At 36.9% G+C, this 16824-nt stretch overlaps 1 protein-coding gene across 1 annotated transcript; it reads right to left on the bottom strand.

Annotated features, from left to right (window-relative positions):
• Nucleotides 1-9129: 9129 nt before the first annotated feature.
• On the bottom strand, nucleotides 9130-10307 carry LOC114319555 (L10-interacting MYB domain-containing protein-like). The gene is made up of 2 exons (XM_028266575.2): nucleotides 9915-10307; nucleotides 9130-9675 (listed from the first exon to the last, which is right to left on the bottom strand). The coding sequence occupies exons 1-2, from the start codon at nucleotides 10305-10307 to the stop codon at nucleotides 9130-9132; spliced, it is 939 nt and encodes a 312-aa protein (XP_028122376.2).
• Between the last annotated feature and the right edge of the window lie 6517 nt (nucleotides 10308-16824).

Below are 16824 nucleotides of genomic sequence, written 5' to 3'. Positions count from 1 at the left end.
GTTCTGAGGTAATCCAGAACTTATTAACATTGCATTCATCATTTCTTTTAAAGTCCTATTTTTCCTTTCAGCAATTCCATTTTGCTGAGGTGAGTAAGGAGCGGTGGTTTGATGAATTATTCCATGTTCTTTACAAAATTCACCAAAAGGTGATTCACATTCACCACCTCTATCACTTCTAAGTTTCTTGATTTTCTTACCAAGTTGATTTTCAACTTCATTCTTATATTGAATGAAAGTTTCCAAAGCTTCATCCTTGGTTCGAATTAAATAAACATAACTATATCTAGTATAGTCATCTATAAAAGTGATAAAATATTTTTTCCCACCTCTAGTTTGAATTGATTTAAAATCACAAATGTCACTATGAATTAATTCAAGTGATTCCGTACTTCTTTCAATTGAATGAAAAGGAGTTTTAGATAATTTTGCCTCAACACAAATTTCACATTTATGATTTGAATCAATGTCAAATTTAGGTAAACATTCCATATTAATTAATCTACGCAAAGATCCATAATTAACATGTCCTAATCTACCATGCCATAAATTTGAGGACTCAAGCAAGTAAGAAGAAGATGTATTTTTATTAATGACTGAGGGTACAACGGTCATTACATTCATCTTGAAAAGGCCATCAAACATGTAATCTTTTCTTACATACACCCCATTTTTGGTAAGTACAAACTTGTCACTTAAAAAAACTAGCCTAAACCCATTCTTACTCAACAAAGATCCAGAAACTAAATTCTTGCGAATGTCCGGTACATGCAACACATTGTTGAAAGTAAGTTCCTTTCCTGATGTCATCTTTAGTACAATCTTTCCTTGTTCTTCAACTTTGGAAGTTGAGGAGTTGCCCATAAAAAGTTGTTCACCATTGTCCATTGTAGAATAAAATATGAACATCTTTTTGTCGGCACAGATATGGCGAGTAGCACCAGTGTCCACCCACCATTCTTTAGGATTTTCGTCAAGATATGCCTCGGAAACAACTGCAGAAAGATTTATGACATCTACACCATTGGAAATTTTATCCATTTCGGTCATTTTGGCTTTAGCAACCTTCTTACTTGATCTTCCTTTGCCTTTACAAAAATCAGTTCTTAAGAATTTCTCTGGCTTTTCACCATTATTCACTGGCACAGTCCCAACATAAGGAGAGGTTGGCGTAATGGCAAACACCATAACAGTACTGGTTTGAACATTAGTTTGACCAGTTTTAATAGCCATAAATTCTAAATTATAAAATAAAATTAGAATTAGAATTTTATACTTCACAGAAAATTTAAACCAAAAAACGCAGAATTTTAAATTCTGTAAAAATAAAAGAAATAAGAATTGTAACTTTTATTTCCAATTAATTTGAAAATAAAATAAAATTTTATTTAAACAAATTAAACCAAACTACATAAATAAATTCTGTTAAAATAAAAGAAACAAAACAAAATGTAACTTTTATTTTCAATTAATTTGGAAATAAAATAAAATAAAATTTTATTTAACCAAATTAATTCCACACAGAAAACTAATCCAAATTCACAGAATTAAATTCTGTAAAAATAAAAGAAACAAGAATGTAACTTTTATTTTTCAATTAATTTGAAAATAAAATAAAATTTTATTTAAATAAATTAATTCCACACAGAAAATTAAATTCTATAGAATAAAAGAAATAAAAACTAACTTTTATTTTTTTCAATTAATTTGGAAATAAAATAAAATTAAATTTTATTCACCCAAATTAATTCCACACAGAAAATTAATTTCTGTAGCACTTCAATAATTAAAATACTAAAATAGAATTTTAAGTAATAAAAAATCAAAAAATAATTTCTAAAACCCAAAATTAATTTCTGAAAAAATTCTACAAAAATATATTCTGAATTGTTAATGACACCAGAATCGTACTACTAGTTGTTGTCAAAGAAAAGAGACAGTATATTACTACTATCTGTCAAATAACATATAATCACTATTTGTTTTTCCAACCAGAATATTATTTTGTAAATCCACAGAAAATAATTTTCTTAAAAGAAGAAAGAGAAAAGGAAACAAACGAAAAAATCTGTAAACAGAATAATTCGAGTCTGTCTTAAGATTGTTGGAACAATCTTCTGTGTAAATAAAATAACTTGAAATAAATTCAAACAAAATAAATAAATAACATACCAGATTTATTTATCGAACCGAATTAAAATTAAGACCAAGTCGAGTGTGTGACACTCTGTCCTTAAGACAGATTCGCCACGCTACGGTACTTACGGTTGAGTGGCGTCTATCTCTCAGGATACAATGATCTTCACAAATTGTAATAGTACTCCAAACAATTCGTTCGGCGAACAAAACTTGTGTTCTAACTCTCTGAAATTTATACTAAAACTAATATGAAGAATAATGCAAAAATGTAGAATTAAGGACAACAAAAGACAATAATCAGACTGAATTTTCCCATTAGAAATTAGCCCCCAAGACTGCCAGAATAAAAGGTATATATAGGCACAAAGATCTAACCCGAACAGGTTCATTCCGAAGTGAACAGGTGCAAAATTTGGATAGCTTCAGAATTTAAATTCAAATAGCTGTAGACCGTTGCATTGAACACACTTTCAAACAAATTGAATAGTGACCGTTGGTCAACCAAAAGAAACATATAGGAACTCAAATCTGTTGCAATTTATTAAATAAACTATTTTGAATATATATATATATATATAATAAAGCAGAACGAATTTTGAAAATGTGTTAGACACAATTGTCCTAGTAGGACATTTCAAGGGTCATGATTTATTTGTATATTCACATGAATGGCTCAGATAACCCCCTTAATTTTATATCAATCCTAAATATATATCTTCCCGTCCAAACATGATGCCTCCTCCTTACCCATGTCTCCCCCACCCTTCTATTTTTATCTCTCTCTTCTCACCTTCCCGCTTGCCCACGTCTCCCCTCCCTTCTATCTTTATCCCTCTCCCTTCTCTATTCTCACCCACCTCATTCCCTCTTTATCTCTCTCTCCCTCCCGTTCTTCTTCACTGCTGAGCTTGGCCTCTCTCTGAAAATCATCCTTATCCCTACATTCATAACAGTCCTTCACCGTTTTCTCTCTCTAATCTCTCTCTCATGGCGTCGACTCTTCGCCAACATTCCCTTCTCCATCCCCTCGCTCCAATCCAAACCCCCACAAATTCATCTTCCAAAACCCTAAAATCTCCTCCCGATTGAGACGATCATCTTTGCACTCCTACTCTCTCTCATCAAGCCCTCACTCTCTCTAGGGTTTCCGATTCTACACTCTGTTGGTGCCACAGCAGCAATGACTCGGCCTCAGCTTCTCCATCGGATAACTCATCCTCCGTTAACCGTCGGTGGGACTCGGTGATTCATCATTATTTATTCAATTTGGATTTTCTTTAATTTTTGTGGGTATTTGTTGTTTTTGTGATAGATGCTAAGCAAGCGCAAGGGTTCCTCTCATTCTTCAAAACCCTACCCCGTGTAAGAAAACCCTTCTTTTATACTTTGCATTTCTTTGACTCTCTCTCTCTCTCTCTCTCTCTCTCTCTCCGAGTGGAAATGTTTGAAAAATCTCACAACCCTAATCTGATTGTGGTGCTCTATTTTCAGGACCCTAAGGCTGTTTGATTCTTTGATCGCCGGGTTAGCGCTCTCTCTCTTTCTCTCTCTCTCTCTCTCTCTCTATATATATATATATATATAATAGTTATGTTATGATTGAATGAAAACTAGCAGTTTGAATGTAATATGATGTTAAGGTTTAGTGTATGTTTTTCCCAAAATAACTGAAATTTAGATCAAAAAGTTTTGCACCAATTTAATCATTGTACTTTGAGAACTGGGTTTTTAATATTTTTGAGTGGGTTTTAGTTTTATTAATTGATTGTCAATGATGGTGGTTTTCACCGTTGCAAATTTTCCTGTAATTATAGACATTGCAAATATAAATAGAGGTTGTCACTTCTTTTTCATTTATGTCTATTATCTCATATTGCATTTCCAAAATTTCATGCTATAGAGAAAAAAGTAATTTAGATTATGTTTCCTGTTGTTTCTCATTGGTAACAAGCTGGTGTGTTGACTTTCTATACTCTTGCACACACAACTTTTGGATGACACCAATTTCGGGCTTCCTGCAGCTCTTTATTTTACATTCGCTTCAAGGTTATGTACATTTTGTTGATTGGTGTGATGTGGGTTTGATATTTTTTCCCTTATCTCCCTGTTCTTCTCCTTTATTTCATGAATACATACATTTTTAGAGTTGTTTATTTGTTATTTTCTTCCCCTTCTCTCTCTGTTCTTCTTCTTCATTTCATTAATACATATGTAATTTGGGGTTTGATTTCCTGTTTTTATTAGAATTCGGTGGCCAATACACACTTATAGGTTAACTCTGAGGATATCGTAATTTAGTTTGTTATTTGCATGATTGTTGTGTTGTTTACTTTCTTATTTTACCATTGGTAGCTTTATGTTAACATTTACACTTTATAGTTGATATTGCTGAAGATACTAAACATATTGAAGAATAATTATTTTGTGAAGCTTCCAATCTTACCTTATACTGCATTTATCCTTAACTAAAGAACCAAGTAATCATAAATTAGCATTCACAAATGCAATGCAACCAAATTATTATTAAAGATAATCCAGTTCCCTAATCTTGGCATTCTTTTTGGATTGGTCAACAGAGCGGAGTTCACCATGCCCTTAACCCAGATCCATACAGTGGAGTCTTTTGTTCAGACAGGGAGAAATATGCAAGAGATGTTGAAGATTTCATTAGCTTTGGAACTTCAGGGCATGTAGCTGGTTTTATTTCTGAAGCCATACAGGTAAGCATCGTATAGGAGAATGTTGTATAGGAGAACTTCAGGCATGTAGTTGGTTGATGCTAGGTTTGTTGGACATTCATTCTAAATGAGAAATGGTTTTTGTTTGGTTTAATTATCATGTTTTATGAGTTTTGAGTTCGTTTATCAGATCCGTATTTTTCTACTATTTTCTGTCACTTTCTCACGATTTCTTGGGCTGTTCTGCATTCCCTATTTTTCTACTATTTTCTGTCACTTTCTCGCGATTTCTTGGGTTGTTCTGCATTCTCTCTATCGGGCTGTGAACAGGTTATTTTACGGTTGTGAACAGGTTATTCAAATGTTGGTTTCAGGTTATTCAAACAATCTGATCTATTTTTATTTTGTCTCTATGGTTTAAATTGATGTTGGCTGCTATGATATACCTAATGGGTTCTTCCAGATTTGATTGTCCCAATATTGTATTAGTTAACTTATTGATTATCACCTGGTTGGTGAGATTCATCCCATGTGTTATTTACTAGCATCATGCAAGCATTTGTGTGAAAGGTTGAAATGTTTCTTGGGCAACAAATGATCACAAACATTTGGTCTCTCATTTTACATGTATTGCAGGTTTTCAAGCGCAGCTTAATGATACCTGCACATACCATCTTGGCATTGAGTTTAATTTTCCAGGTTTGTTTTTTAATTCTAAATTTTCTCATCCTAATTACCAGCAAGAATTTTCCTGGGAATGTTTTGGATCCACTTGCTCTTTCGTTCAATTTCTCTCCATTTTCTTGGTTTCAGTGAAAAAAAATATCTTCCATCTTTGTTTATGGCTATGTTGTTCTCCGACTCTTCTATTGAGCCCCATGCTCTTTTAGATATTCTATATGTTGTCTAGAAGTTGTCAGTTTTAATTTTCAGATGGATTTCTCTCGCGTAATATTTCATTTCGTGTGGTTTCAGGCACGGTTGTTGGAAAAAGCAAATTATACAAAGGTATCACCTTTTTCAAGTTCTATGAATAATCGTAATAGCTTTTCAACTTCAATGATATTCTTTCTCTAGGGTAACCTCATTGGGATGTTTTTGGACTTGCTTGAGATAGAGATCCTTGATAGGACCCGTAGTTCTATCTATGTGATTATTGCACTCATGACAATAAAAGACAAACTTATTACAATTAAGTTCATGAAATGAAGATATTCCTTCTAAAGTCTTATGTATTAAAACTTATATATAGATCAGTCACAAAAAGTCATTTTTTGCCCATGCCCATTCATTCTGATTTCTTTTTATTTCTTCCTTTGATGTATGTATATTCATTCTTTGGTTTATGAATTGTATATTCTAACATTCGATGAAGTTTTAAGGATTGAGGGCCAGCTAATAGTCTAACATGTTCAATGAGTTTTATATATATTATGTCTGGTGTTAATTAACAGAAAATTACGAGCCATATGAAGAGAAGGAATGGTAACTCATTCTGATTCTTTTTATTTCTTCCTTTGATGTATGCATATTCATTCTTTGGTTTATGAATTGTATATTCTAACATTCGATGAAGTTTTAAGGAATGAGGGCTAGCTAATAGTCTAACATGTTCAATGAGTTTTATTTATATTATGTCTGGTGTTAATTAACAGAAAATTACAAGCCATATGAAGAGAAGGAATGGTGTTTCTTTACACCAAGAGATCGAAAGTATAAGAATGAGAAGCGGCCAAATCGAGCTGCAGGTGATGGATACTGGAAGGATTTTGATTCAAAGCTGAGGATTGAGAGCAATTCTTCCAATACCCAGATCTAAGAGCTTTGCATTTAGGGCACCCCAAGAGAATTTCACCATCCAAGACTTCGAATTGGGCCGCATCTATGGCGTTGGTTCTTATTCCAAGTTCTCATTTTTCTTCCTCATATTTAATTTTTTTACTTTATTTATAGATTTGGCTTAATTTGAGATTATCCCTTTATTTATTTATTTATTATTATTATTATTGTGAATTAATTTGATTTATGTTGATTTATTATGGTGTTTTGATGATTTATGTTCATTAGAGGTTTGTTTGAATATCGTGTTTCATCTATCTTTTTAGGGTTACTTTAGATTGTTTATGGGTCAATTTATAATTTATTAAATAGTGTTGGGATTATAATTATATTTTAATCCTAACATTATTTACATCGTGCCTTTAGGCATGGGCATACGCTAGTATATATATATATTAAACTATTGAATATATATATATATATATATTAAACAAATTGAATAGTTTAATAAATAAAGTAAGAGGTACAAATTTTAGGAAATCACTTAGGAACCCAAAATTTGAATTTAGAATTAAATTAAATTCCCACAATTACAAACTTTAGGAAACCACTTCGGAACCTAAAATTTGAATTTAAAATTAAATTAAATTCTCACAATAATTTTTATTGAAAAAATTCAAAAGAATTTTTATCTAAAAAATTAATGTTAAACCCAAAAACGACGTCAACTTCCCATTCACTAATAAATGGTTTTGACGTTCCGTCTTCACCGTGTGACTTGCCACGCGGTAAGGAACACTTCACCTCTTCGAACCCGCCCCAAAAGACGTTTGGGGCCCACTCAATTTTAGGCTCAAAGTCGGCCCAAAATATGCCTATATTAAACCATTTTTCCAACACATGCCGACACTCTCAACTACGTCTACACCATGGGGACGCTGTGGTGCTGGGAGAGCACAATCCTCAACTAATGTCTTGCACAACATCAAGAACACATCCTGTGACATCCTAAAATTTCGCTGAAATGGTTCATTCCTTCCTCGAAGCATCTCCTGCACCCACATGCTAGTACCAGTCAATGCGGATGTGTGAAACGGAGTCCTGTCAACATACGCGTACTCATTGGCAACGCGAGCAATTTCCACCCAAATCATTGATGTCGTGGACTCCATTTCTCCGATCGTCTCTCGTATCCAAGCATTTATTTGGCCATTGCATACGACTCCCGAGCTAGTTCCCTCTTGTGTATCCATAGACCTTGCAAATTATATGAAATAAGAACTATCAGTTGTAGTGCTTAATTGCCGAAATGAGTTGCACAACTCCATGATATATAACACTCCTGCAGAAGCATATTCAACTACTATCAACGTGTGTTACTGTGGGCATGTGATTGTCCAACTACTAGTACACCATCACACTACCATGTGAATGCTACTACATTTCCAGGTTTGTACAATTTGTAGTTTGCATGCTTGCATATAAGCATCTAACTTTCATGTGCTTCTGATTGATGTATGGTACATCAACTTTTTCAATATTTGATGTGAATTGTTTTGGAGTAAAATAATGTACATAAAGAAATGTAAATAAATAAGATAATGAAACACAGAAATGTTTTTGCATTAAATAAATAAAAAGCACCCAATAAATAAATAATTTTTTTATTTATTGAAATGTAAGTACTTTGCTGCATATATTAAATAATTTGAATAAATAAGTGTACACAATAAATAAAATAAATAAAGAATAAATAAGTCCTGCAGAATAAATAAAATAAATAAAGAATAAATAAGTCAATTAAAGAAATGTAACTACTTTGCATCCTTTTTTTTTTCTCATCACAAAAATTAATTTCAACATAGTTCAAAAAACCCATCATTTTCAAAGTTTTTTTAACCTTCCTGGGGACTACATTATCTACATTTTAATTTTGTGCAAATTAGTGTTTGCTTTTGTAAGACCAATTTTCGTTTTGTCAATTATAAAATAGATTTAACAAATTCAATCCAAATACACTATACGAATGTTGCCCTCTTGTTTTTCCCAGCAGACTAATGTCTGCCCCACAACTCACCATCTGCATGTGACAAGGAGCAAATAAAATAAATAATAACACAACAAACTAAAAAGAGCCTGCAAAGAGTTGCATGTACATTCCCTGGCCAAAAGTTGTGCATAACATAACAAGGATGTGACAGAACAGTGCCACCTTGCGGCGTGTATACTCGCATATCGGTTGCAAAGTCCTGCAGAATCATACATAGATGTCCACACCAAAATAAAAGAAATGCGAACTGTCTCGAGACTTTACCATCCAAAAAAAAAAAAACAAATAAAAAACAATACAAATACACATAATATACTACAATCTCATGATAACCAAATAGTAAAATGACAATCCAACCACAAAGGCCTAGTCCAAGTCAACAGCACCACCATTCCTGAACAGCCGTGTCCCCCATTCACGATCCCTGTCAACATTGGCCGGCGTGCAGGCATGCTTCTCTGTCAACCAGTTGACAATGTAATTCTAGGGGAGGGCCATGATGATGTCCCAATTATCGGGTGAATCCATTATGCCGCATGCGAATGAGAACAACTTACTGCCAGGCTCTAATCTAGGCATGCTCATAAGCCGTGCAAGACAGTCCCCCACTGTGTTGTCACCTTTACCGGTGACAACATATTGCATGATTTTCAGCTCCCTGCTTTGTTTGCTCACTACTTCCACGAGATTGTCCATGCTACTAGCGACAGTACTAGGCGCTGCCCGCTTGCGCCGTTTTGGATTGACTGATCCATCCACAGCTGACTGGGGGAGAGCATCCTTAAAGAGGCTACTATCAACCACGTTCTCCCCGACAGTGTCATGGCCCGGCCGTGGTGGTGTGCCTGCACTGAGAGGTCCCATCCCGCTATCTACGTCTATGGCATTGGTTGTAACAGCAGCATCATCGCACACTTCTGTTGGAGTCCATGCATGTTTCTCAGTCACTGCTGCGCCAGAGTACACCCGCTCCATGAGATCCATGTGCTCTAGAGGCTTACTCTTGAATTTAGCACATCGGTTGTTCATCTGTGAAGGAGAAAACACATATGTCAGTACAGCTTGAAATGTAATTACAAAACAATAAATGTAACTCTTGAATTAAGTGTACACATTGCACGTTGTGGGTTACCCAACATATGTTAAAGTAGTATGTTCAACAAGTGCTTTGATTTGGAAAAATAGTTATGTGAACAAAATATAGCAACTAAAATCAGCGATACTAATACAACAGTACTGGGGAACATAAAAGTTTTGTGAAAACATACCGTTTGCATTTTGGCCCACCAATGGTCAGGTGCAGTGAACAAGCCTGTCTCATGGTCGTACCCAAGCCCCATCAAGCCGTGGCTGGCATTCTCCAACTTCTTCCAGGCGACCCAATCTTTCTTCAAGTTGTCAAACTTGTTTTTCATTTGTTTGGCTGAATGTAGTAGGCCAGTTTTCTGTAGAAATTTGTTTGCTACGTTCTTATACCCTGCCATGGACAATCCGCACGGTTTTCGATTACCACCTTCCATTTTAGCAATGATGAGTTGAAGAAACAGCTTTGTATTGTCGCTGTTGAATTGGCATTTGTGGATTGGCTGGGGTTGGGTTACTGTGACAGCGTTACGTCGAGACTTTGAAAGGGTATGGGGTGATGATCGATTTGTTGCCATGAGTAGTGTTGTCCTGCTTGTAACATTTACAATGCAATATGAGAAAGAAATGAAGTACAGTACATATTGTTTGCATGGCCAAAAAATAACCAAATAGTAAACACAATTACTGCAGTAATAACAACAAACAGTACAACACTTTCCGAAAGACAAAGTCCGTTTGTACTACACGTTGGGGAAATCTTATGTAACAAGACCAAAACATCTAACTGACAGCAAAGTACATATGTCATACAAAAAGTAACTACGCAGCAATATCTATGACAATACATCACATCCGAAACAACAACACCAAAACAACGACGCACAAAAAATCGACGGCGGTCCTAAGCATACGTAGGCTTTGATCTATGCGCGCAACGTTCGCTCGTAACCCCTGATCGACATCATTATGTGGCTGGTCAGTACGCAAACTGGTGCTGCGAAACTCGTCACACCAACCAACCCACGACGCACATCTCTGCTGGACAAAATTGCAGTAGATAATTAGCATGCATACTATACGACACAACCACAAATGAACGACGACATGACTAAGTGTATAAGAGAGTGGCAACACAAACGCACCGTAGTTCTAGGGCAAATGTAGAACGCACGACCAGGTTTTTGGCGGATCTTGATATCTTTACAACGCAATGTCCAAACCCACAATCACACATCCTCGGTAGCCATGATGAAGTGGCACTTGACGTGGAGGACGCCATCTGTATACTCCTTTGATTTTTTTGTTCATGTTATAAAGGTGAACTAATATAATCTACTGTGCGAAATGAAAGACAGACACTCTCAACAAGTTCATTTTGAATTTAGGTTAATACTTGAACATGCTAGTTTAGTGGTGTGTCAGGACTCTAGCCATTTTGTTGTCTAAATTTTTCCGTACTGTCGTTGTCTTGTGTTGTCAAGTATTGGTAAACTACTTCAAGAATATATGGGATTTATGTTTTACGAATTTCTGTAGTATGGGAAGTAAACTAAAACATCAAATGAACATGAAAATGACCACCTCCACAGTACTATATACAATCCTCCTTATCCCAACAACACAATACACAATCAACAGTTTTATGTTTTATCATGTTGATGGTAACTAGTAAGTAGGTAAATGATAATAGTTGCTCAACATTTGTTCATGTGTGTCAACTTAATGGTTAAGGTAAAAAAATTCTACTAGCATTACCATTCTACTACCACATAATAATTTATTTGTGGTCTGTCAAACATATGTTTAAAGAAACAAAAATTGTACTAGCACAGAATCTGTTGCCCTCTTCATTCTTCACATTTCATATAAATTTTGTTGAATTAATTTCACCTACCAAAACCATACTGGGTTCTTATTAATGTTTGCGGTGCACAACCAACTTGTTCCTTACTATATTGTAATTTTTTAATAGGTTATTTTTGGAAATGTCGTAATAAATTTGGACCGAAGAGTTGTTTGTTTTCAACACATATCATGTCACCAACCTTTTATACTTGAGGCATATCTCTATTATAACTTTTCTATAACTACAACCTTATTTTATTGCAGCTAGCCTCGTAACACTGCCATGAGAACAACAAGTGGTTCTCACATCGACACCAAAATGGTCATAGTATTATTTTGTTCACACAAAACATTGATATGTAGGTGTTTCAGGTGAGATTAACAAAAACAAATAATTTTTAAAAAAAATGTAATAAAAATGGCCTGCTTGATTTAATAAGATCACATCCATGGGAAATATATATATACATATCAGATTCCACTAAACATGCAAGGCACCAGGGCAGAATGCTTTAAAAGAACACAAGTGACCCATATCTAATTGTTTTATCAACCATGTGAATGCTAACAATCGCTGAAATTAATTAATTAAATCACTCAGCCCAATTTGGAAACTATACAAACAATTTCATGATCAAAAGCTCTTCCCGACAACATCATAAAAGTGATTTCAAGCAACAAAGTATGGTGTCCAATCCATGAAAGAGTGCAAGTTTCATACAATAACTCCACTTCACCGTATATAGTACATATTGTAGACACCCCATTTTTGACCGTCCTCAAAACTTGGACGTCACCGTTTGAACACTTGGTGATCATCCATGTTTGTGTTCGTTTGGAGTTCCCGGAGGCCTCGGCTCGCGTGCCTTGCCTCAGGATCTCCGAACTCGACCGTTTAGTGTCTGGTTTCACACCGAACACTTGTGTTTTGCCTTGGAGAGGCAGGGCTTGTAGACCATCCCCACCCACCACCGGCAGTGGCTAGAGGCCACCGGCTGGTTTTTGCTGCCACCGGCAATGTATATTGCCGACCGGCACTATTTGTTGCCGGTCAGCACTTTTTAGTGCCGGCCGGCACTCTTTTTGGCCAAGATGGCATTTTTGGCCGGCCGATTGCTATTCATCTGCTTTTGCAGATATTTTTAGACAGCTGTCTTGCTTTTGCTCCCCTCCATACACGTGTATGGAGGGATCTCCCTCTTGAAAAGCTTGTCTTGTAAGCTTTACAAGACATATAGAGAGAGACTCTCTCTTAAGGCAAAGAAAGAGGACTTAGGTTAGAGAGTTAAGATATTTTGAGAGCAAAAACAGCCATTGTTGAGCTCTGGTTCCAGGGTTTGAGTTACATACATTTTCTATCTCTCTTTCCCTCTCATTTGTGCTCTAGGTGCTTTGTGTCTTACTATTGCACACAAACACCTAGTGTTTCACCTTCCTTTGGCTCTTGAGGTTCTAAAGGACTGGTTTTGAAGTTTTGGTGTTGGATTCAACCTAAAGGAGGCCATTGGAGCACCATTTGTGAAGGGATCATCAAGGGTAAGAAACTTACACCTTTATTCCCCATTTTTGCATTGATTTTCTACCTATCTTAGAGCTGTTTTTGTGCTTATTGTATAACATAAAAAAGTTCTATTTTTAGGCCCTCTTTATTGTTTATTTAGAGTGTTTTGTTGTTTGAGGGTGGTTGACCCCCCTTAAGCCTTGAAAGGCCTCATTTTGGGCCATTTTGTGCTAGCTCCGGGATTTTGGTGTTGGGGTCTCTTCACCACTGAAATCTTGAGGGATTTCAGTGGTGAAGATGATGCCTTGAAGTCCCAAGAAGGAGAAGGTCACCCCCTCTCCTTGTTGTCCTTGAAAAGGGCATGTTTTGGCCTCTTGAGAGAGCATTATGCTTGAGTGTGTGTTGAGCATGTTTGGGCTGTTTTTCATGCTTATATATCCATAATATAACATGATTTTAAATTGGTTCTGGTACTCCATGCATGCTTAGCATAGTTGCCTTGTTATGCCTTAACATGTCTTAGGTTGTTAGCCTTTGTTGGAGCATGTTTTAGGCTTAGTCTTGTGAAGATTTTGTGCATGTTTTGCCATGTTCTAGGTCTGTCCTAGGTTGTTTGGGTTGATTTGGGCATGCTTGATATAGCTCCTTTGTATTTGGGCTTGTTGGCCTTGAGTATGTGCATGTGTAGCATGACATCTTTGCATCGATTTGGTGATTTGGGGTCACTTTATATGTTATTTCAGTCCCATTTCCATGCTTGTTTGATTGCCTTGCATGCCTCTTTAATGCTTTGGAAGCTTGTGTAGCAATGCTCCATGTTTGGTGTTTGTGCATGCTTTTGTTTTTGGGTCATTTAGATGCCATCTAAGTGGTCCTTAGGCCTTGTATTAATGCCCTAAAACTCTGTTTTGGGTCAATGATTTCATGCCATGTTTGGTCTTACTCAGTGTAGTTCAATGCTCCTTTGATTTGCTTTCAACACTTGGACCATTTTGCATGTGAATGTTAGCTTATTTTGTTGCTTGGTTTGACACCATCCTAACATGCATTTTCAGAGCTTAGGTTGCATATTAATAGTCCATGATTCCCCCTTTCAAGTGTGCTTGAGAGTTGTTCAATTTATGCCTAAGTGTTGGCCTTTCAACATATGCATGTGTGCATGTATATTTGGCCCCTCATTTTAGCATTATGGCTACTGTTTTAGGCCTATTTAGAGCTGCCTAATCCATGTTTAAGACCATCTTTGCATCCATTTGCATTACCATATGTATGCTTGTATGCTTGCATAAGTTAGTTGCCATGCCATGTTGCATCCTTAGCTTGTATGCTTAGGTTGCATTGCATCTTGCATGCATTCCTTGTCCCTTGATTTGGTGATAGGGATTAGGACTTTGGTTTGATTTGGCTTGCATTGCATTTGAAATCAAAGTTGCATACTTGGTTCTTTGGGCCATCATGCATGGAAATACGTGATTGATGGTCCGAGAATCGAGGCACATGCCCCTTTGAGTCATTATCATGATAAGGGACATGGTTGGTGCATATATGTCTTGAATTGTGCTGCCATGCTTTGCCTTGCCCTCTGTTGCTGTCATTTGCAGATTCTGCAGGAACAATCTGCCGACCGGCAGTGTAATGTGCCGACCGGCAACAATTCCTCTGCCGACAGCTCCATTTTGTGCCGATGGCCACACACCAGTGCCGGTGGTAATTCCACTCAGCCGGTGGCACTCCCCAGTGTCCAGGGATGCAGTCCTGAGGTTTTGACAGCCTCCAGAGGAGTGAAGGAAGGAAAACAGAGGCAGCCTATGCATGGCGGCGCGTTTCCCGAGGCGGTTTATCTGTTTTCTTAGCTTAATTTAATTTGTTAATTAAATTAATTAATTTGTAATTATTAATTAGCTTGCGTAGTTAATTAATTTGTAATATTTATTCTGTAATAAGTGTGTGTGGGTGGTGTGTATGTCTTCCAACCTCACTTCTTTCTTCCCTTTTATTTACCTGCTTACGATGGTAGATTAGGGCACGTTTAAATTAGTATACCTTATGCTATGCATGTGTGCATTCATGCATTTGTATTGCATACATTAGGCTCGGTACATCACGCTAATTGCATTTGTATTTCAAATTCTAAACTGAATATGTGATAATTGTGCATTTTCACATGCCATGTTTAGGATAGCCGAGCCTATTCTAGCAACATTTTGTATGCGATGCATTAGGCACTTAACATGGACTTGGATCATGCATGTTTGCTAACGAGTTCTTTGTTTTGGCACGAAGTACTATGTGAGTATTTTCCAGTTTTAGCATATCGCATGCGTGTGAATGCTACCATAACAGTATGTTTACCATGTGGCTAGATGCTTATGTGTTAAACTATTTGAATGCCTATGGGTGGAGGTTGGATTGTTTGAGTTGGAAAAACTCGTTGAAATCCGTATTTTTTTAGCCTACTTGCGAGTAGCAAATTTCAAAACATTTTTAAAACAAACGGATATGCAATGTTTCTTTCCAAATTAGGCAATCTAGTCTATACTTGTTTGCTGCGCGCATAGCATAGTAATTCTAGGCTAATAAATGGAATAAGAACACAAAACGCTTTCAAAATTGGATATCACGGTTAGTAGAGGCCGGTCTTCGGACCGGGCGAAAGGGGGTGCTCATAGCTGACCTTCCCCGATCGTACCCAAGCTCCCGAGCCGAGACAACTCCGGTGATGACGGACATGTGGCCTTCGGCACCGAGTCAGGGTTTCCTAAATTTCCCCATTTTAAAAAATATTTAGGTGGCGACTCTGTATCTGGCAAAGCAGTCCATGTGTTGGCACTACTTTTTCAAAATCTATTTCTCAAAACGATTTGCCAGATTTGGACTCTTTGGTTCAGATTAAGAACCGCGACAAAAATTGAGTCCGAACTGTAGTAGCGAGGCCCACGCGGGCGCGTCTACACATATATATATATATATATATACACTACACTTCACTTAATGGGATTCATTAGAATTCTTGGAAAAAATTGATCTAATTTGCAGCTGTTCTAAGTACACAGAACACCTTGGTGTTTCAGATCGGAAAAACATTTATTTTTTGACATCCGAAATCACAAGTTCAAACCAATATGGAGCAACCATTATCAGTGTTAGATATCACACAGCAGGTCGTCCATCATTCGTGAACAACTGCTGCCATGGTTTTGGGTCTGTCACTACTTGCGAGAAGACAACAATGGAAGACGGTTTTTGGCTTACCTGATGGTGCAGATCCGGCGAAGGCGAGGACGTGGACGACGAATCTGGCGGCAGCTTCGGCGAGGGACGGCAAGGTCGTGGGTTGTTCGACGGAGTTACATAGCGCAGCTTCGAAGAGGACGAAGCAATAGCAACCAGAGGTGGGAGGAGGCAAATCTGACCTCGTTTTTCCCTAGCCCCAATTTACATGAGAAATGGCCGAGTTGCCTTTTTGGGTCTTCCCAAATGGTGTCTTCAGCGTTTTTGCACACACTAGTGTTTTTTCCCTAGCCTAAAAACGTAACTTTTTATCAAAGTTTCCAAAACGGCACTTAAAGAATCAACAATAAACCCATTTATCGCCATCTCCCCTTCTCTCATTGTCACAGGTCAACCACCCTTTATATTTCTCCTCCACCTTTTTTGTTCGTCTTTCCTTCATAGACGGGTTATGGTTAGGGGTGGGCAACGGTTTATCCGAACCGCTCAATCCGCCCAATCCGCCCAACCCGCAT

Source organism: Camellia sinensis, chromosome 7, assembly GCF_055761805.1.
Source record: "Camellia sinensis isolate YWXY chromosome 7, ASM5576180v1, whole genome shotgun sequence".
Classification (NCBI taxonomy): Eukaryota; Viridiplantae; Streptophyta; class Magnoliopsida; order Ericales; family Theaceae; genus Camellia; species Camellia sinensis.
Note: the sequence above shows the minus strand (reverse complement) of the source record. Positions and strands in the feature narration are given on the sequence as shown.